The 13184-nt window shown below is 40.0% G+C and overlaps 1 protein-coding gene across 3 annotated transcripts; it reads left to right on the top strand.

Moving 5' to 3' along the window:
- The first annotated feature begins 1307 nt into the window (after window positions 1-1307).
- ormdl3 (ORMDL sphingolipid biosynthesis regulator 3) lies at window positions 1308-6168 on the top strand. Of its 3 annotated transcripts, none has more exons than XM_020604817.1 (4): window positions 1308-1603; window positions 2520-2726; window positions 3177-3328; window positions 4863-6168. In XM_020604817.1, the coding sequence occupies exons 2-4, from the start codon at window positions 2553-2555 to the stop codon at window positions 4996-4998; spliced, it is 462 nt and encodes a 153-aa protein (XP_020460473.1). In that variant the 5' UTR covers window positions 1308-1603; window positions 2520-2552; the 3' UTR covers window positions 4999-6168. The 3 variants fall into 3 exon arrangements, with proteins under 3 accessions (XP_020460473.1, XP_020460472.1, XP_020460471.1); XM_020604816.1 differs by having other exon boundaries at window positions 2477-2726; XM_020604815.1 differs by having other exon boundaries at window positions 2474-2726.
- Window positions 6169-13184: the final 7016 nt, after the last annotated feature.

Here is a 13184-nt window from a genome sequence, read left to right as displayed (position 1 = left end):
TGAGCCACAAAGTCAGAACTATTTCAACAAACACTGGATGGATTGCCTTGAAATTTGCGTAAACACTCTTGTGCCCAGATGATGAGTCCCAGTGCCTGTGAGAATTTCGTCACTTTGCCCTAGTGCCACAGCTATTTATGGTGTGAAGTCTCTCAACAACATCAGGAAGAAAAGACTGGAGCACAGTGATTAATTTGAAGCCTGTAATTGTGCAAAAAACCGAAGCATTTGACACTGATGTCTTCATCTGTGTCAAAGAAGACAAAGGCACAATGCAAACCCATATATAGTCAACTTAGAATTAGGTGCACAGTTTACTGGGTAGAAGGTAGAATGGGAAGGCAGAAATTGTCACTGTTCAGACATATTTAAAAAATATTCTGCTCTGAATAATAATTTGGATCTGATATGGTGGAAAAAGTTTACTTATCTGCTTAGAAATTCTTAAAATGACATTTATTCTTGTTCTTTTAATTTGCTAATATGTTTTGTTTCACTACTGTCTCACTAGAGGGACATTCTCTCTCATGCACTATATGTGCAGTGCCGGCCAAATGTTCAGGCCTGTCATTGTCATGTTGCCTATTAGACCATGATTGCTGTTCATATTAGTTGTGATAAATTATGCTTGCAGGTATATACCTTAAACTTTAAAATTGCCTAAACGTTCCCTCAGCAGCAGATGAATGTGAAAACAGCCTTTTCATGTCAAACTTCATTCTGTACCATGAAGGTCGAACATCTGAGAGAACACTGACCAGAACAGATTTGTGTGTGTGTGTATATATATATGTGTGTGTGTGTGTGTAGCTTTTACTGCATCATTTTTTGATTTTTACAATGTTATAAAATACTTTATGAAGTAAAATAAAAATAAACATGGATAAAAGTTATCACACAAAAATGTTTAGGATGCAAAAATAAAGGGAAATTTGCTAATGTGTTAATGTATCAAATTCCTGAAGGAATTTGATTTCCTTTTTTTAATGTTCAGTCTGTAGCATTCTTTCAGCTGTAGACTCAAATACACAGCTGTACACACAAAATCTTTTAGAGAAATCAAAATACGACAACAACAAAAAAGAAGATAAAAATGCTCGTTTTTACAATGTTTTCCTTTTCCATTATCAAACATTCCCAAAGTGTCAATCATTCCCGTCTTCTGTTCCCTCCCCCACTGTGACATCGAAGGGGGCGTTGTAGTCGTAGTCAAACGCATTGAACATTGATAGGTCAGCGTTGGCCACGTGACCCAAAGCAACCAATCACAGCAGAATGCGCGTAGTAAAACCACTCACCGGAGCCATGGGGCAGTGAAACCGAGGGTGATGACGTTGCATTATAAACTGTGCCGTGTTGTCATCAGCTGTTGGACGAAGGCGAACGAAAAGTGGACGTAGCACGGTTGATTGTGCATCTACGAGCTGACCGTAGCCCTAAGCATGGCGTTTGGGGCTGAAATTGGCACCAAGTGACAGATAGAAATACTGGAGGTCTCCCATTGAAAGTATAAATTGTGTAACTGAAGGCATCTTTGAGACAAAAAAAACTGATAACGCATTGGTGCCAATACAGGTCGGAGTTGAAGCCATTTTTCTCTGCAGTAAGTGTAATCATTTATGTATTCATTTATAAGTAACAAACATTGGTACACCTTTAACTCCGGTGCTGCTAGGTAGTCCACCTGTAGATATGTGTGTGTTGTTACGTTGCGGATTATTTTGCAGCCAGTTTTAGGCTCGGACAGTTTAGACGACAGCGTGAACGACGAGGAGCTTGTTTACTCTTATCAGTCAGTTGCATTTCCTCAGACAAACGGTGATTTTGCCGTTTATCTTCAGCCCAAAGGTCACTTCTAAAAGCCACATCCTAATTTAACTTCAGTCATAGCCTATTATTTTCCACATATACCATGAGCACCAAAGATACTGGTTTCTCACTGGCTGGCAGGTGTCTCTTAAAATCACTCATGGTCAGTTTTGGCTGATTTGATTGTTTTAGGGTTGTATTTGATTGTATTTGACCATTAGGTAATAGAACTGCCCAATGGTTAAAACAAATGCCACAGTAGTAATGATATTTAGCAATAATGATCATTTTAAACTGATTCATAATGATATACAAATATGTCCTAAAAAGTCCTCGTGTAAATCCAAAACCTCGTTTCTTTTATTAATGTAATTATGCGTATTTTGTGAATTTTTTTTAAGTAACATGGTAAAATACAGAAACAGTTTTGTAGTGATTGTTCTTTTTACTGAAACATTGTGAACATATTCATGTGGACCCCCTAGAGGAGTAGCTGAAAAAACAAAAAGAATAATAAATGAAAATATGAGTCAAGCAAGTCACATAATTAGGATTTTCCGGATGTGCTGCTCATGCACAGCTGGAGTCGTTCACATGAGTTAACCCTCTACATTATGAATTAATGCTTTACAGTTGGAGTCTGACAGTTCTGTTTACTTTACAGCAGCTGTGTTCCAGCTAAGCTCATTTGGTGTCTGTACGTCGTACAGTAGGTACCGCTTTGAAGTACCACCACCGCCATCATGAATGTGGGCACAGCGCACAGTGAGGTGAACCCCAACACCCGTGTGATGAGCAGCAGGGGAATGTGGCTGTCTTACATCCTAGGAATCGGCCTCCTGCACATTATCCTGCTCAGCATCCCCTTTGTCAGCGTGCCCGTGGTCTGGACTCTCACCAACCTCATCCATAATCTGGTCAGTGGAGCTGATTACCCATAGGCACCAGTAGCACTGCACTTGGCCTTACTGAACAAGTCCAGTCAGTGGAGGAAAAACATATCAGATAACAGAGGACTGCAAAATGAAAGAGTCAGTTATGAATAGTACTGTTGGTTAAATTCATGCAAACCGTTGATGCAGCTGCACTGAGGTATTGTAGGAAGAGTTGAGCTTTTCCCTGTTTAAAAGAGCTTTTCTAGTGATGGGAACCCTGAGAACACATTCACTTGTAGCTTTAGGGCTGAAGAATATGTACAAAACTGATCCCTTAACTTCTCAGTTTCCAGGGAGGTGGGCATGGCTAATGTCCTGAGTAGTTTTGTCCCATGTGCAGTGAGTGGTATTATTCGTTCACCAGTATGTAGTTAACGTGTCTTACTGTGGGGTTCCTTTCTGTCTCTGCCTGTGTGTGTCCTGTTGTTGCAGTGCATGTACCTCCTGCTTCACACGGTCAAAGGGACGCCCTTTGAGACCCCAGATCAGGGCAAGGCTCGCCTCCTTACCCACTGGGAGCAGATGGACTATGGTGTACAATTCACTGCTTCACGCAAGTTCCTCACCATCATACCTATTGTCCTGTAAGTGGCCCTCTGAACATACTGTTTTCCTCAGCCTTCAGTTGTGTAACAGGTGGAGAGAACAGCTGCTCATTATGCATGGCTCTAAGGTCAAGTGCACTCACAGAAGCAAGTACAGCAAAATTATGGTTTATGGAGTACCAGGGGTGTGACGATGTACGATATTGGGTTCACGAGAATGCGACAATATATTTTAACACAATTTTTTTTTAGACAAAATATATGACTGGAAAAATAGTCTGTTAAAATCACAAAATGCAAAACAATGCAGGTGCATTTTGAAATGTTTTAACTGATGAATGTCACTTCAGCTCTACATTGTGAGTATAATTATCATATACAGTAATTTTCAACAATATGTGAGCACTCTAAAATGTTTTGCCTCAAACTCAGCTGACTGGTTTCTCTGCTGTATGATTTCACATCAGTCTCATCAGACCTTAGAACTATGCACACGCTTATAACTGAAGCTGCAGTTTCCCACAGAATTACATTCTAATTGTGACAGTAGCTCGGGGGGTGGTGGGCATCACGCTTTTATAATTCTTTTTTTTAATTGAATACAGTGATACTGTAGTGCTGTTCATTTGACCTGCGCCTTTTGCCCTAGCTCTCTCACAGCAGCAGCACGTTGGCTGCTGCCCTCCTCCTATAGCTCTCTCTTCCTGACCCTCTCATGTTTAAATCAATAAATATATAAATATATAATGTAATAAGCGAATCATTTAGATTGCTAACCACACTGATGAGGGACTGAGCGAATGCATGTGCTATGAGTAAGATTATACTCCTCTTGTTCCTCTGTCTTTGAGTTTGCACTTGCAGAGAGTGCTAATTGGTTAGCATCCCTGCTGCTCCTCGACTAGCCAAGCTCCCAAGTTGCTGAGGCTTGGTATTTGCAGCAGTACCATTTGCTGCATTAGTGTCCTTTTCTATCCTTATTAAGCAGCAGAGTTCAGTTTACAGGAAGCACTCTGGGTCCATGAGGATGATTTGCCATCTCATCCTGAACATTGTTGTGAGTGCAGTTTTGCAGGTGTACCCTTTTTTTGCACAAGTTTCAGAGACCTCTTCATCATTTTATTTCACACCCGCTGCCAGCAGGAGGAGACAAGTGGCTTATATATATGTATGTATGTGTATAACTCGCATTAGAAGCATTTTTAATGTTTACCACAATAAAGATGAGCTTAATTTGAGTTTAATAATCACCAGTGTTGCTGTCAGTTGATGTGCACGTCGAAACATTCTCACAGCTTCTAGTGGTGACATTGTGTTTTTGAGTTGGGGAAACGTTTTGCTGTGATTAACAAAAGACAAATCAGTGAGTCTTTCACGTGGCTTATGGAATGTTTGAATTTTAATCCAAGTTTTTCCCTTGTTGTGTTCCTTAGACTTGTTGATAAAAAGACTTGTCAGTGACAGAGCTGTTGGTGAAATGCTAACATGAATAAAGTTTATTTGGAGGTACAGTAGTCACCAGCTCAGTTATTCCCCTGTAATCATTACGTCTTCTTATTTATCCCTGATTCAGGTATATCCTAACCAGCTTCTACACCAAATATGATTGGGTCCATTTTGTGGTCAACACCGTTTCCTTGCTCACTGTACTCATCCCCAAGCTGCCCCAGCTGCATGGTGTGAGGATCTTTGGGATTAATAAGTACTGACCAAACAGAAGAGAATGCCTTCTTCCCCAGGTCCCCACAGACTGCTGAGGGCACACAGAGTAGCAGGTCTCAGATTTGGCTGCAGACCCATGAGGATCTGTGGCTCTTTGGCTCCCGACTCTGCTGAACAGCACTCTAAATGAAGCCTACTGGGGATACTGCCATTTTACCAAACCCCAGGAAAGAGAGACAGTACTTTATATAGAGAGCACAGAAGGAAAGTGTACTGTTGTGATTGTCTGAGGCCTGCCTGCTTTGAGTTACAGGGTTTCCAGAGACACTTAAAAAGCAGTTGTTAAGGGGAAAAATGATTCTACAGAACTGACAGTTTTGTGACGTGAGAGCATAATGTAGCTGCACAAATGTCAAGTGCCATTCTGCACCCACTGGCACACTGAGGCGGTAGTCAAAGGTATTTTGTATGTAATTATACACTGCTGTATTTATTCAGCTTCACTCCACATGATGCTCCCTCTTTCCTGAGGTTTCTGGGCTCAGGAGAGTAACAATACTTCAGTGAGCTAGTAAGGGACCTGTGAACTGCTGCCAAGGTGAGACATGACAAACCGCAAGGTTTTATATTCAGCCCTCAATGCTCCACTCAGGGGCAAGATTGGGAAGCTAAGCTGCTCTTATTTTCATCTCACCACGTCCATGTTTGGACTCCCCTTGTCCTGGATTATGTCACGCAAGCTTCCTGTCTAGGGAATTGTCTGGGTTGTGTGCAGAAAACGACCAAAAGTCCTGCGGTATGAGTTCAGAGAAAAGTATTTCTGCCCTTACTTAGAGTTCCAAAGCACTGGAGACCAATGCCTGCAGCTGCTTTATAAAAGTATTCAGACCCATTACATGAGCCTGTTGGTCTGGATCTCATTTTGGAATCTGATTTACTGACTTACCAGTATATTAGGTACATCTGAGCTATTTAAAGTAATGCAGTAACCCTGCAGTAAATCCCAACATTGTCAATTGTTTGTGATGTTTTGTTCCTCCTTATTTCCATAAGAGTGGGGGCGAAATATTAGAAACAAAGGAATAATGATAAAAGATGTTTATTTTTCCATATGCAGCAGGCTGAGCAACAGCAGTTTTAGGGCTTTTTTCCTGACAACAGCTACCTGCTGTGTCAAGATGTTAGCTTGATGAGAATGGAGTCTCCATACTGGAAAAGCAAAACAGTGTACTAAAAGATGAGAGTTTGAACTTTTTAGGGCTGAGAGGAGCTACAGCGTTGGGTGGCTCTCTGTCATTTCATCATCTTGAACCACCCCTGTCACACCACACAGTCATTTGATCCATTGATAATGTAAGAAATATTGATTAGTGCAGCTTTAAGAGTCAAACAATTGGAAAGAGAGTCATCTGCTAAAATTTAGCCTCAAGTGATATTTAGAGCAGCTGCCTCCACAAATAAGTCTAATCTGAATGGTTTTGGAAATTCCCCCTCTGCACACTGTCACACTCATTTTATGGATCCAGGGTAATGACTTGTATACTGCCTGTTGTGCTGAAGGGATTCAAAGTTACGGTACATTAGAAAACTGTTCTGCATTAGAGGAGGCTGAGGGGTGATATGTCACTGTTCATTGAAAGGCAGTGGACATACGTTTTAAACATGTACATATTGCAAGTTTGGATGTTTTTCATTGAACTAAGGCTGAAGTGTCCCTGAACCATTTCACCGTGGCAGACTCTTCTTGAATTAGTCCGTTAACATAAAGTAACGAGTGTGAATGGGGAATTTTCCCCTTTGATTCAACTTGCTGTAAGAAACCTGTTTGATTGAATAATGGTTATGAGATTGTCTTCTCCTACAAGGTGAACAATAGATAACAGCAAAATCATGTTTGAATATCATGCTAGCTTAAGAGACAAGTAATGTGTACCTTCATTTTAATATGACACCAAACACTCTTCGGTGTTTCTACCCGTGTTGTCAAACTGATCTGGAATTCAACGGTTTTACACTTTTTGTCTTTTTTTTTTTTTTTTTTTATGAGATTGTCTTCTCCTACAAGGTGAACAATAGATAACAGCAAAATCATGTTTGAATATCATGCTAGCTTAAGAGACAAGTAATGTGTACCTTCATTTTAATATGACACCAAACACTCTTCGGTGTTTCTACCCGTGTTGTCAAACTGATCTGGAATTCAACGGTTTTACACTTTTTTTTTTTTTTTTTTTTTTTTTTTTTTTAAAAGAAACATGATTACTATCATTAGCCTGAACAGTGCTCACCACACATTTCTCTCTCAGCAGTAGACGTAGCAGTAGCTATAATAGCATTAAGGCTAAAAGCTTCAGCTTTTCTATCATGTCAGAGGCGCAACTGATGCTTGTATTTGTAGATTTTGATTTATGCTATCGAATTGGCATGATTTAAAATTGATGCATCAAACTTGTACCAAATATCCAAACAATTAAAAGTGTGTAAACAAAAACAAGTTTATCTGCTGCAGCTTTAGTTTCTTCATTAGTTTGTGAGATCTTGTTTTCATTATCACCAGAAAGGGCTTTCTTCACGAACATGCTGTAAGATTTCTTAGCACCACTTGACCATGCATTTCATGTTTGTTTGTTTTTTACTTGACTGTTTTTGAAAGATGGTTGAACTAAATGCCCATTAACTGTGAAACTGTGCTCAATGCTTCAGTTTGTTGAGGTACGAGTTTTTTGAAGGAAATGTCATTGTTGTTCTGTTAAAACTGTTTGACCCAAAATACAGTATTTTTCAAAATTCTTTTGTTATGCTTTTGATTCGTTGTCCTGAGTTTAAAAACTGAGCGATCTTCATTGCTTTTGTGGCTTTAATTAACTCTTATCTTTACAATCCAGGACATTAAAGAAGGTTGAGCATTAAGTCAAATGATAGATTTAAAGCCCAGATGGATCACGTATCTAAATCTCTGGGCTTGATTTAGGACACATGTTGCTTTCTCACATAAATGTTATATTGACTTGTATGGAATAGGATTAGGGCCACTGTAAAATGAGTTCTCTTTTTTTTCCCTCACAATTCTGACTTTAAATTCTGAATGCTGAACTTTAAACTTGATTTTTAAAGAAGTCAAAATTCTAAGCTGAGTTTAAAGTCAGATTTCTGTGTCAGAACTCCAGTCATTTTTTGCGGTGGCCCTCAACCTCTTTCGTAGACTCGTCTCTGGTCAGTGACAGCTGACCTTTACGTTCAGCTAAAGGTTTAGTTGTTAGTATTTACACAAACATTTCTACAAAAGTAATCTTAAAAAATGTAGGAACCTCAAAATGTAAATCCTCTACAGTGGTAGTATGCAGCCAGTTTCTGTTAGACTTGACAGTGGACATTTACATTTGTCTCTCCACTGTTCTACAAGGGTTTGAACATTTTTAAAATAAGTATTACTTCATGCAGATGCAGGTGTCTTCATAACAATCATTGCCATGCAGCGGCACTAATTGTTTTACTTCAGTAGACCAGAGGAAACCATTTAAATTGCATAACTGTCCTAAACTATAACTCTGTACTCTGTCAACTCCAGCTGGAAACAAACCAGCGCTTCAAATCAAATACTTAATCCTTGGTCCTTATTTCAACTTTGCAAGTTGACACAGGTTCTGTACAGTGAACGCTCCATTACACAACACCAGAGGCTTTTTAAACACTGACTTGGTAAAGTAATGAGTTAGAGTGAATAAAAGTCAGATTTTTTATTACTAAAATCTTAAAGTGTGCTTTTGTTTTAAGGTTTTACATTTCACAGTTTATCCATTTATATAGTGACCATTCTAAGAAGGACAGACAGGTTTGTGTAAGTCTGCTGCCTTTTCTAATATGAAATCTTACTTTTATTATGGCAACTACAATAAATTTTAACTTCATGTAATTAAATTATGTTAATAAATTTTAAGCCTGATGCTTGTTTATGTCATATTCGCTTTAATAGGGCGATGCCTGGTGCAAATGAATGAATGTGAATTACATCCTGTGCCATGTAGTTGAAATCTGTGGCATTTACTGCAGATTGTGCGAGCGGTACACCATGACAACATTTACACATTCAAGATTGTCTGTTCAGGCCGTTATTCTTGTTAAAATGTGAATCAGGTACAGAGAAAACTTCAGTTTAAAGAAAATTGTAGAACCACAATGGCACGTAAAATACAAGTCAAACTACGTTTGTCCAGCAGGGGGCAGCAAATGGTTGTTATTGACCTTAATCTAAAGTGACATTCAGTACCTATAAATAGGAATCCCCCAGGAGAGATTATTGGTCCTTTTTGTCTAAGGGATTTCTCTCCTCAACTTATTCACTCATTAATGCACATCCAAATTTACAGTCTAATGGAAAAATGATAATTCCTTTTCCTTGTCTTCTTCCTGTAACCCTACTTTGACTGCAACAGTTTTAAATTTGCCTGACAGTAAACACATGATCCATAAAAGTCACAATTGGGGGAGGGGATCATAAAAAATAAGACTATGTGTAAAATGTAAATAGGTAGCACAGAGACCATATGTTGTGTTCACTCACAAAATAAAAGCCAGGTTTCCAAGTGAAAGAAACAGATTTATTAATATTCGTTCAGACATGTCTACACTATGTTTTATGCGGGATTCACTGTTGGTGTGAACTAGATGTGCAGAGGAAAAACTGCACATTTATCTGCAGCTGGTGCAACAATGTAGTGAGTAGCAAAACTTATAAATGCATATTTCCTTGTTATTCATTACATCGTTACTCTCTCCCATATGATTTTATAGGCAGTTTATTTATAGCCCGGTCTGCCATGTGCACTGTGCAGCCTTAATTGTCACAATAATGTGTAACCTCTCTGGTGCTGGTGGTTCAGAGCCATGTACTTTATATCAGGATCAAAAACACAAAGAGGCTAAAATGTTCATTGATCTGCTAACGATCAGTGACCCTTTAATAATCTGTCAGAGTGAACAAATCATGCATGTCACATGTACTGGACCTCCAGGTTGGCTTTGTACAGCTCATGTATAAACAGCATAGCTTGCAGTCTCTTGTGAACTGCTCGTGTGTGCTTGTGTTTGTTTGTTTTTTAAGTCCACAAAATCTGAATTATTAGGAGTTCTAGAGCCACAGACTAATTACACTATCTCTCTGAAATACAGATGGGTGACTCTCTGTGGTTGTTTTTTCCGGTCATTTGATTGACTTTCCAACAAGAAATATTACCACTCACTTCAAACAGGCTCTGAGTCAGGGGCCTCTTAATCCCTTGGGCCCCTGGCCCCATGCCCACTAGGTTTGTTCAGTAATCCAACCACGGTCACACAACCTACACCCCCACCAAGCCCTTGGTAACTGAGACAACACGTGGCAGTGCCATCTACACAGATTTGCATTTGAAATATGCATGGCCTATGTTGCCAGGCTCCCTGTGCATGTGCTCTGTTTTTCTGTGGATGTGACAGCATGAGCTGAAACTCAACATGCCACAGAATAGTTTCTCAGTTACCTCCTGGGCCATGGACCCACTCCTACCTGATAATAGTGTGCATGGGCATGAGCATTGTGTTGCTCATGGAGGAGGGAAGAAGGATGTATTAGTGTAAAGAAGTGGTTAACTATAAATAGAACAAAACAGCAAATGGATTAATTAATTATGAGCTCTGGATTCCTCACAGGGTCTTTGAACAAACTGAGAAAGCTGAAGGCAGGACCGATAACAGGATGCACTGGCTCCAGTGAAATGCATTATGGGTTTCCATAGAGTACCTGTCGACTTTCTCCAGGTCAGCTTATTGGCTCATCTGCCAATCACAGTAAAACAGGGGTTGGCAGTCCTGGTCCTCCAGGCCCACCGCCCTGCTTGTTTTCCAGCTATCCCTGCCCTACCTGCCCTACCCGCTGCTGATTACCTGGATCAGGTGTGTTCAGTCAGTCAGAAGCTAGAAGAATCCATCTTAGATGAAGGTGGAGTGAGTAAAGATAAAGTGAATTGGTATCTTCCAGCTTCTGACTGACTGAACACACCTGTAGTTAGTGTAGCCCTTCAACAGAGCAGCACAACAACAAAAAAACTGAAAGTTTGAAAATGTGTAAAACTGTGGTGACAGTGTCAAAATGCAGGGCTTTAGAAAAGTGTTTGACTTGAGACTGAAATCCACCCAAGTGCTGTTACAGATGAGGATGTGGTGGCACCTAAAAATGATGAAGAGCTGTTAGGACTGAGCTCCTGCCCAGGGCTGAGCAGTACGCCGAATCATAAAGCCTTACCCAGATCTATCATAGAAACTGTGAGTAAACTGTTTGGGTTTTACATCAACATTCTCATTCCACCAATAATAAGATTTATGACTGCTCTGTGACATCCAGAGTTTAAAGCCAGCGGTCACCATGGTAGTGTTGCATAAATTGAGAAAATGCCCCAGAAATGCAGGTATAAATAAAATGCATCATGGCTGAAGTGACAGGCTTAATTAGCGTTCTCTTCAGTTTAGCGTTGCACTCCCACAGTATGTATTAATCCATGAGGAATCTGAACATTGCTATTGAATTACCTAGGGCCTCGTGAGCATTTTGCACTGCCTTCAGTTTTTTTTTTGTTTGTTTTATTCTCCTTTTCAGGGACAGTCAGTGCTGCTGTTTCCCAACACTGCTTTTCTGTGGGCGGTGTTTTATTATCACACTCTAAGTGCAGAGAAGGGGAGAGGGTGTGAAGGGGGACTCTAGTAAAGAGCACCGGACTTGGAGCCTGACACATTTGTAGAAATAACTTTAGGAGGAAAGAGCTAAAAGAACTTTTTTTCCATCCCATTCATTAAATTTTTACAATTGTTAATTTGGGGTTTAACTTTGAAGTGCTACATCTAGGAACAATGTAGCAAACAGAATCAAATTATGTATCACAAAAGCCAATTTTTCTATCCTTGATTTGTACTCATAATTTTAAAAGCTGTAATATTATAGCCTATTAGGCCAGCTGTCATAAGAAAACCGAATGCACTAACAGAACGTGTTGCACAGCTGCAAATTAACTGTGGTGCAAGGTAAATTCACTCAAGTACTGTACTTATACTAGAGTATTTTTTTCTACTTTCTACTTATACACAACTACAATTTAGAGACAGATATACTTTTTACTCCATTAGGTTTGTTTAATATTTCATTTACTAGTATCTCTGAAAACTCACAGTGATAATAACAGATATGGGGATATAGATACAGATAGTGGTGGCATATAGATGGATGGTGACTCAGAATCAATTCACCATGTTTATTCTGGGTCTAGTTTAGCCACAGCTTCTTGTTACTGACCTGTAAGCCAGTATTTCCATGCACAGAGCTCAGCCCCATTCATTATGCATCATCAGACCCACAGCTCATTGTTTTAATCCTTCATAGGTGATAGCATGTAAAGGACAAGCAGTGGAAGTCACTCTGGATGAATCTTGTGCTGCAGTGAATAATGCAGCAGGAGCCCGGAATCAGGACACAGTGTAGCTCCCTGCGCCCCCCTCAGTTCACATTCAGCTCTTCTTCCATCCACGCCTCTTTTTTTGTATCATCACGCTCCTTTTCCTCGCCCTTCTCCCTTTGTCCTGTGCTTATTTGCTCTTTCTTGCTATCTTCCGTTTCAGCTTTCAACTCTAACATTTTCTTTCCCCTTCTTTTTCACCCTCGCTCTTTGTTCCACTGTGAAAGCATTAATAAATTATTCACAGTGTTTTTTCGCCCTGCCTGGGTTTGAGCCGAGTGCTTGGCTGATTCGTGATGAGCACCAAGGTCAGGAACAGTGGCTACTGCTGAGAGTCCGAGTGCTTGGCTGATTCGTGATGAGCACCAAGGTCAGGAACAGTGGCTAAAGCTGAGAGAGTGTCTCTCTAATTACCTCCTTCATTCATTTCTGAAAGGAAATAGGCTGCTTCCCTGGCCTGAAGTAAGCACACAGCCATGCTGGCATCAAACTTTGAAACATGTGTGGCTATTAAAACACATTTCACTCATTTGCTTGTTGTCATTTTCATTTGTATTCTGTCATATTCTGCGTAGCAATACTTTTAGAAGTGCTCACACAACTTTAGCTCCCACTCCTCTGTGAAGAGATGAAGGGTGGGCGAGACAAGGCCATGGTGTCAAGACTCCAGCCACAGATTTTAGCAGAAAATTGGGAAAGGAAAATGCAAATTAATGTGTATTTCCATCCACTACTGTTATGTGAATACTAGAAGC

This window comes from Monopterus albus, unplaced genomic scaffold (assembly GCF_001952655.1).
Source record: "Monopterus albus unplaced genomic scaffold, M_albus_1.0 scaffold67.1, whole genome shotgun sequence".
Classification (NCBI taxonomy): domain Eukaryota; kingdom Metazoa; phylum Chordata; class Actinopteri; order Synbranchiformes; family Synbranchidae; genus Monopterus; species Monopterus albus.
This window is presented reverse-complemented; position numbering and strand designations above follow the sequence as displayed.

Excerpts from the sequence above, each read along its gene's own strand:
- ormdl3 (XM_020604817.1), top strand. The coding sequence starts at position 2,553 with ATGAATGTGGGCACAGCGCACAGTGAGGTGAACCCCAACACCCGTGTG. Across the intron at positions 2,727-3,176 it reads CCAACCTCATCCATAATCTG|TGCATGTACCTCCTGCTTCA; the intron begins GTCAGTGGAGCT and ends CTGTTGTTGCAG. Across the intron at positions 3,329-4,862 it reads ACCATCATACCTATTGTCCT|GTATATCCTAACCAGCTTCT; the intron begins GTAAGTGGCCCT and ends TCCCTGATTCAG.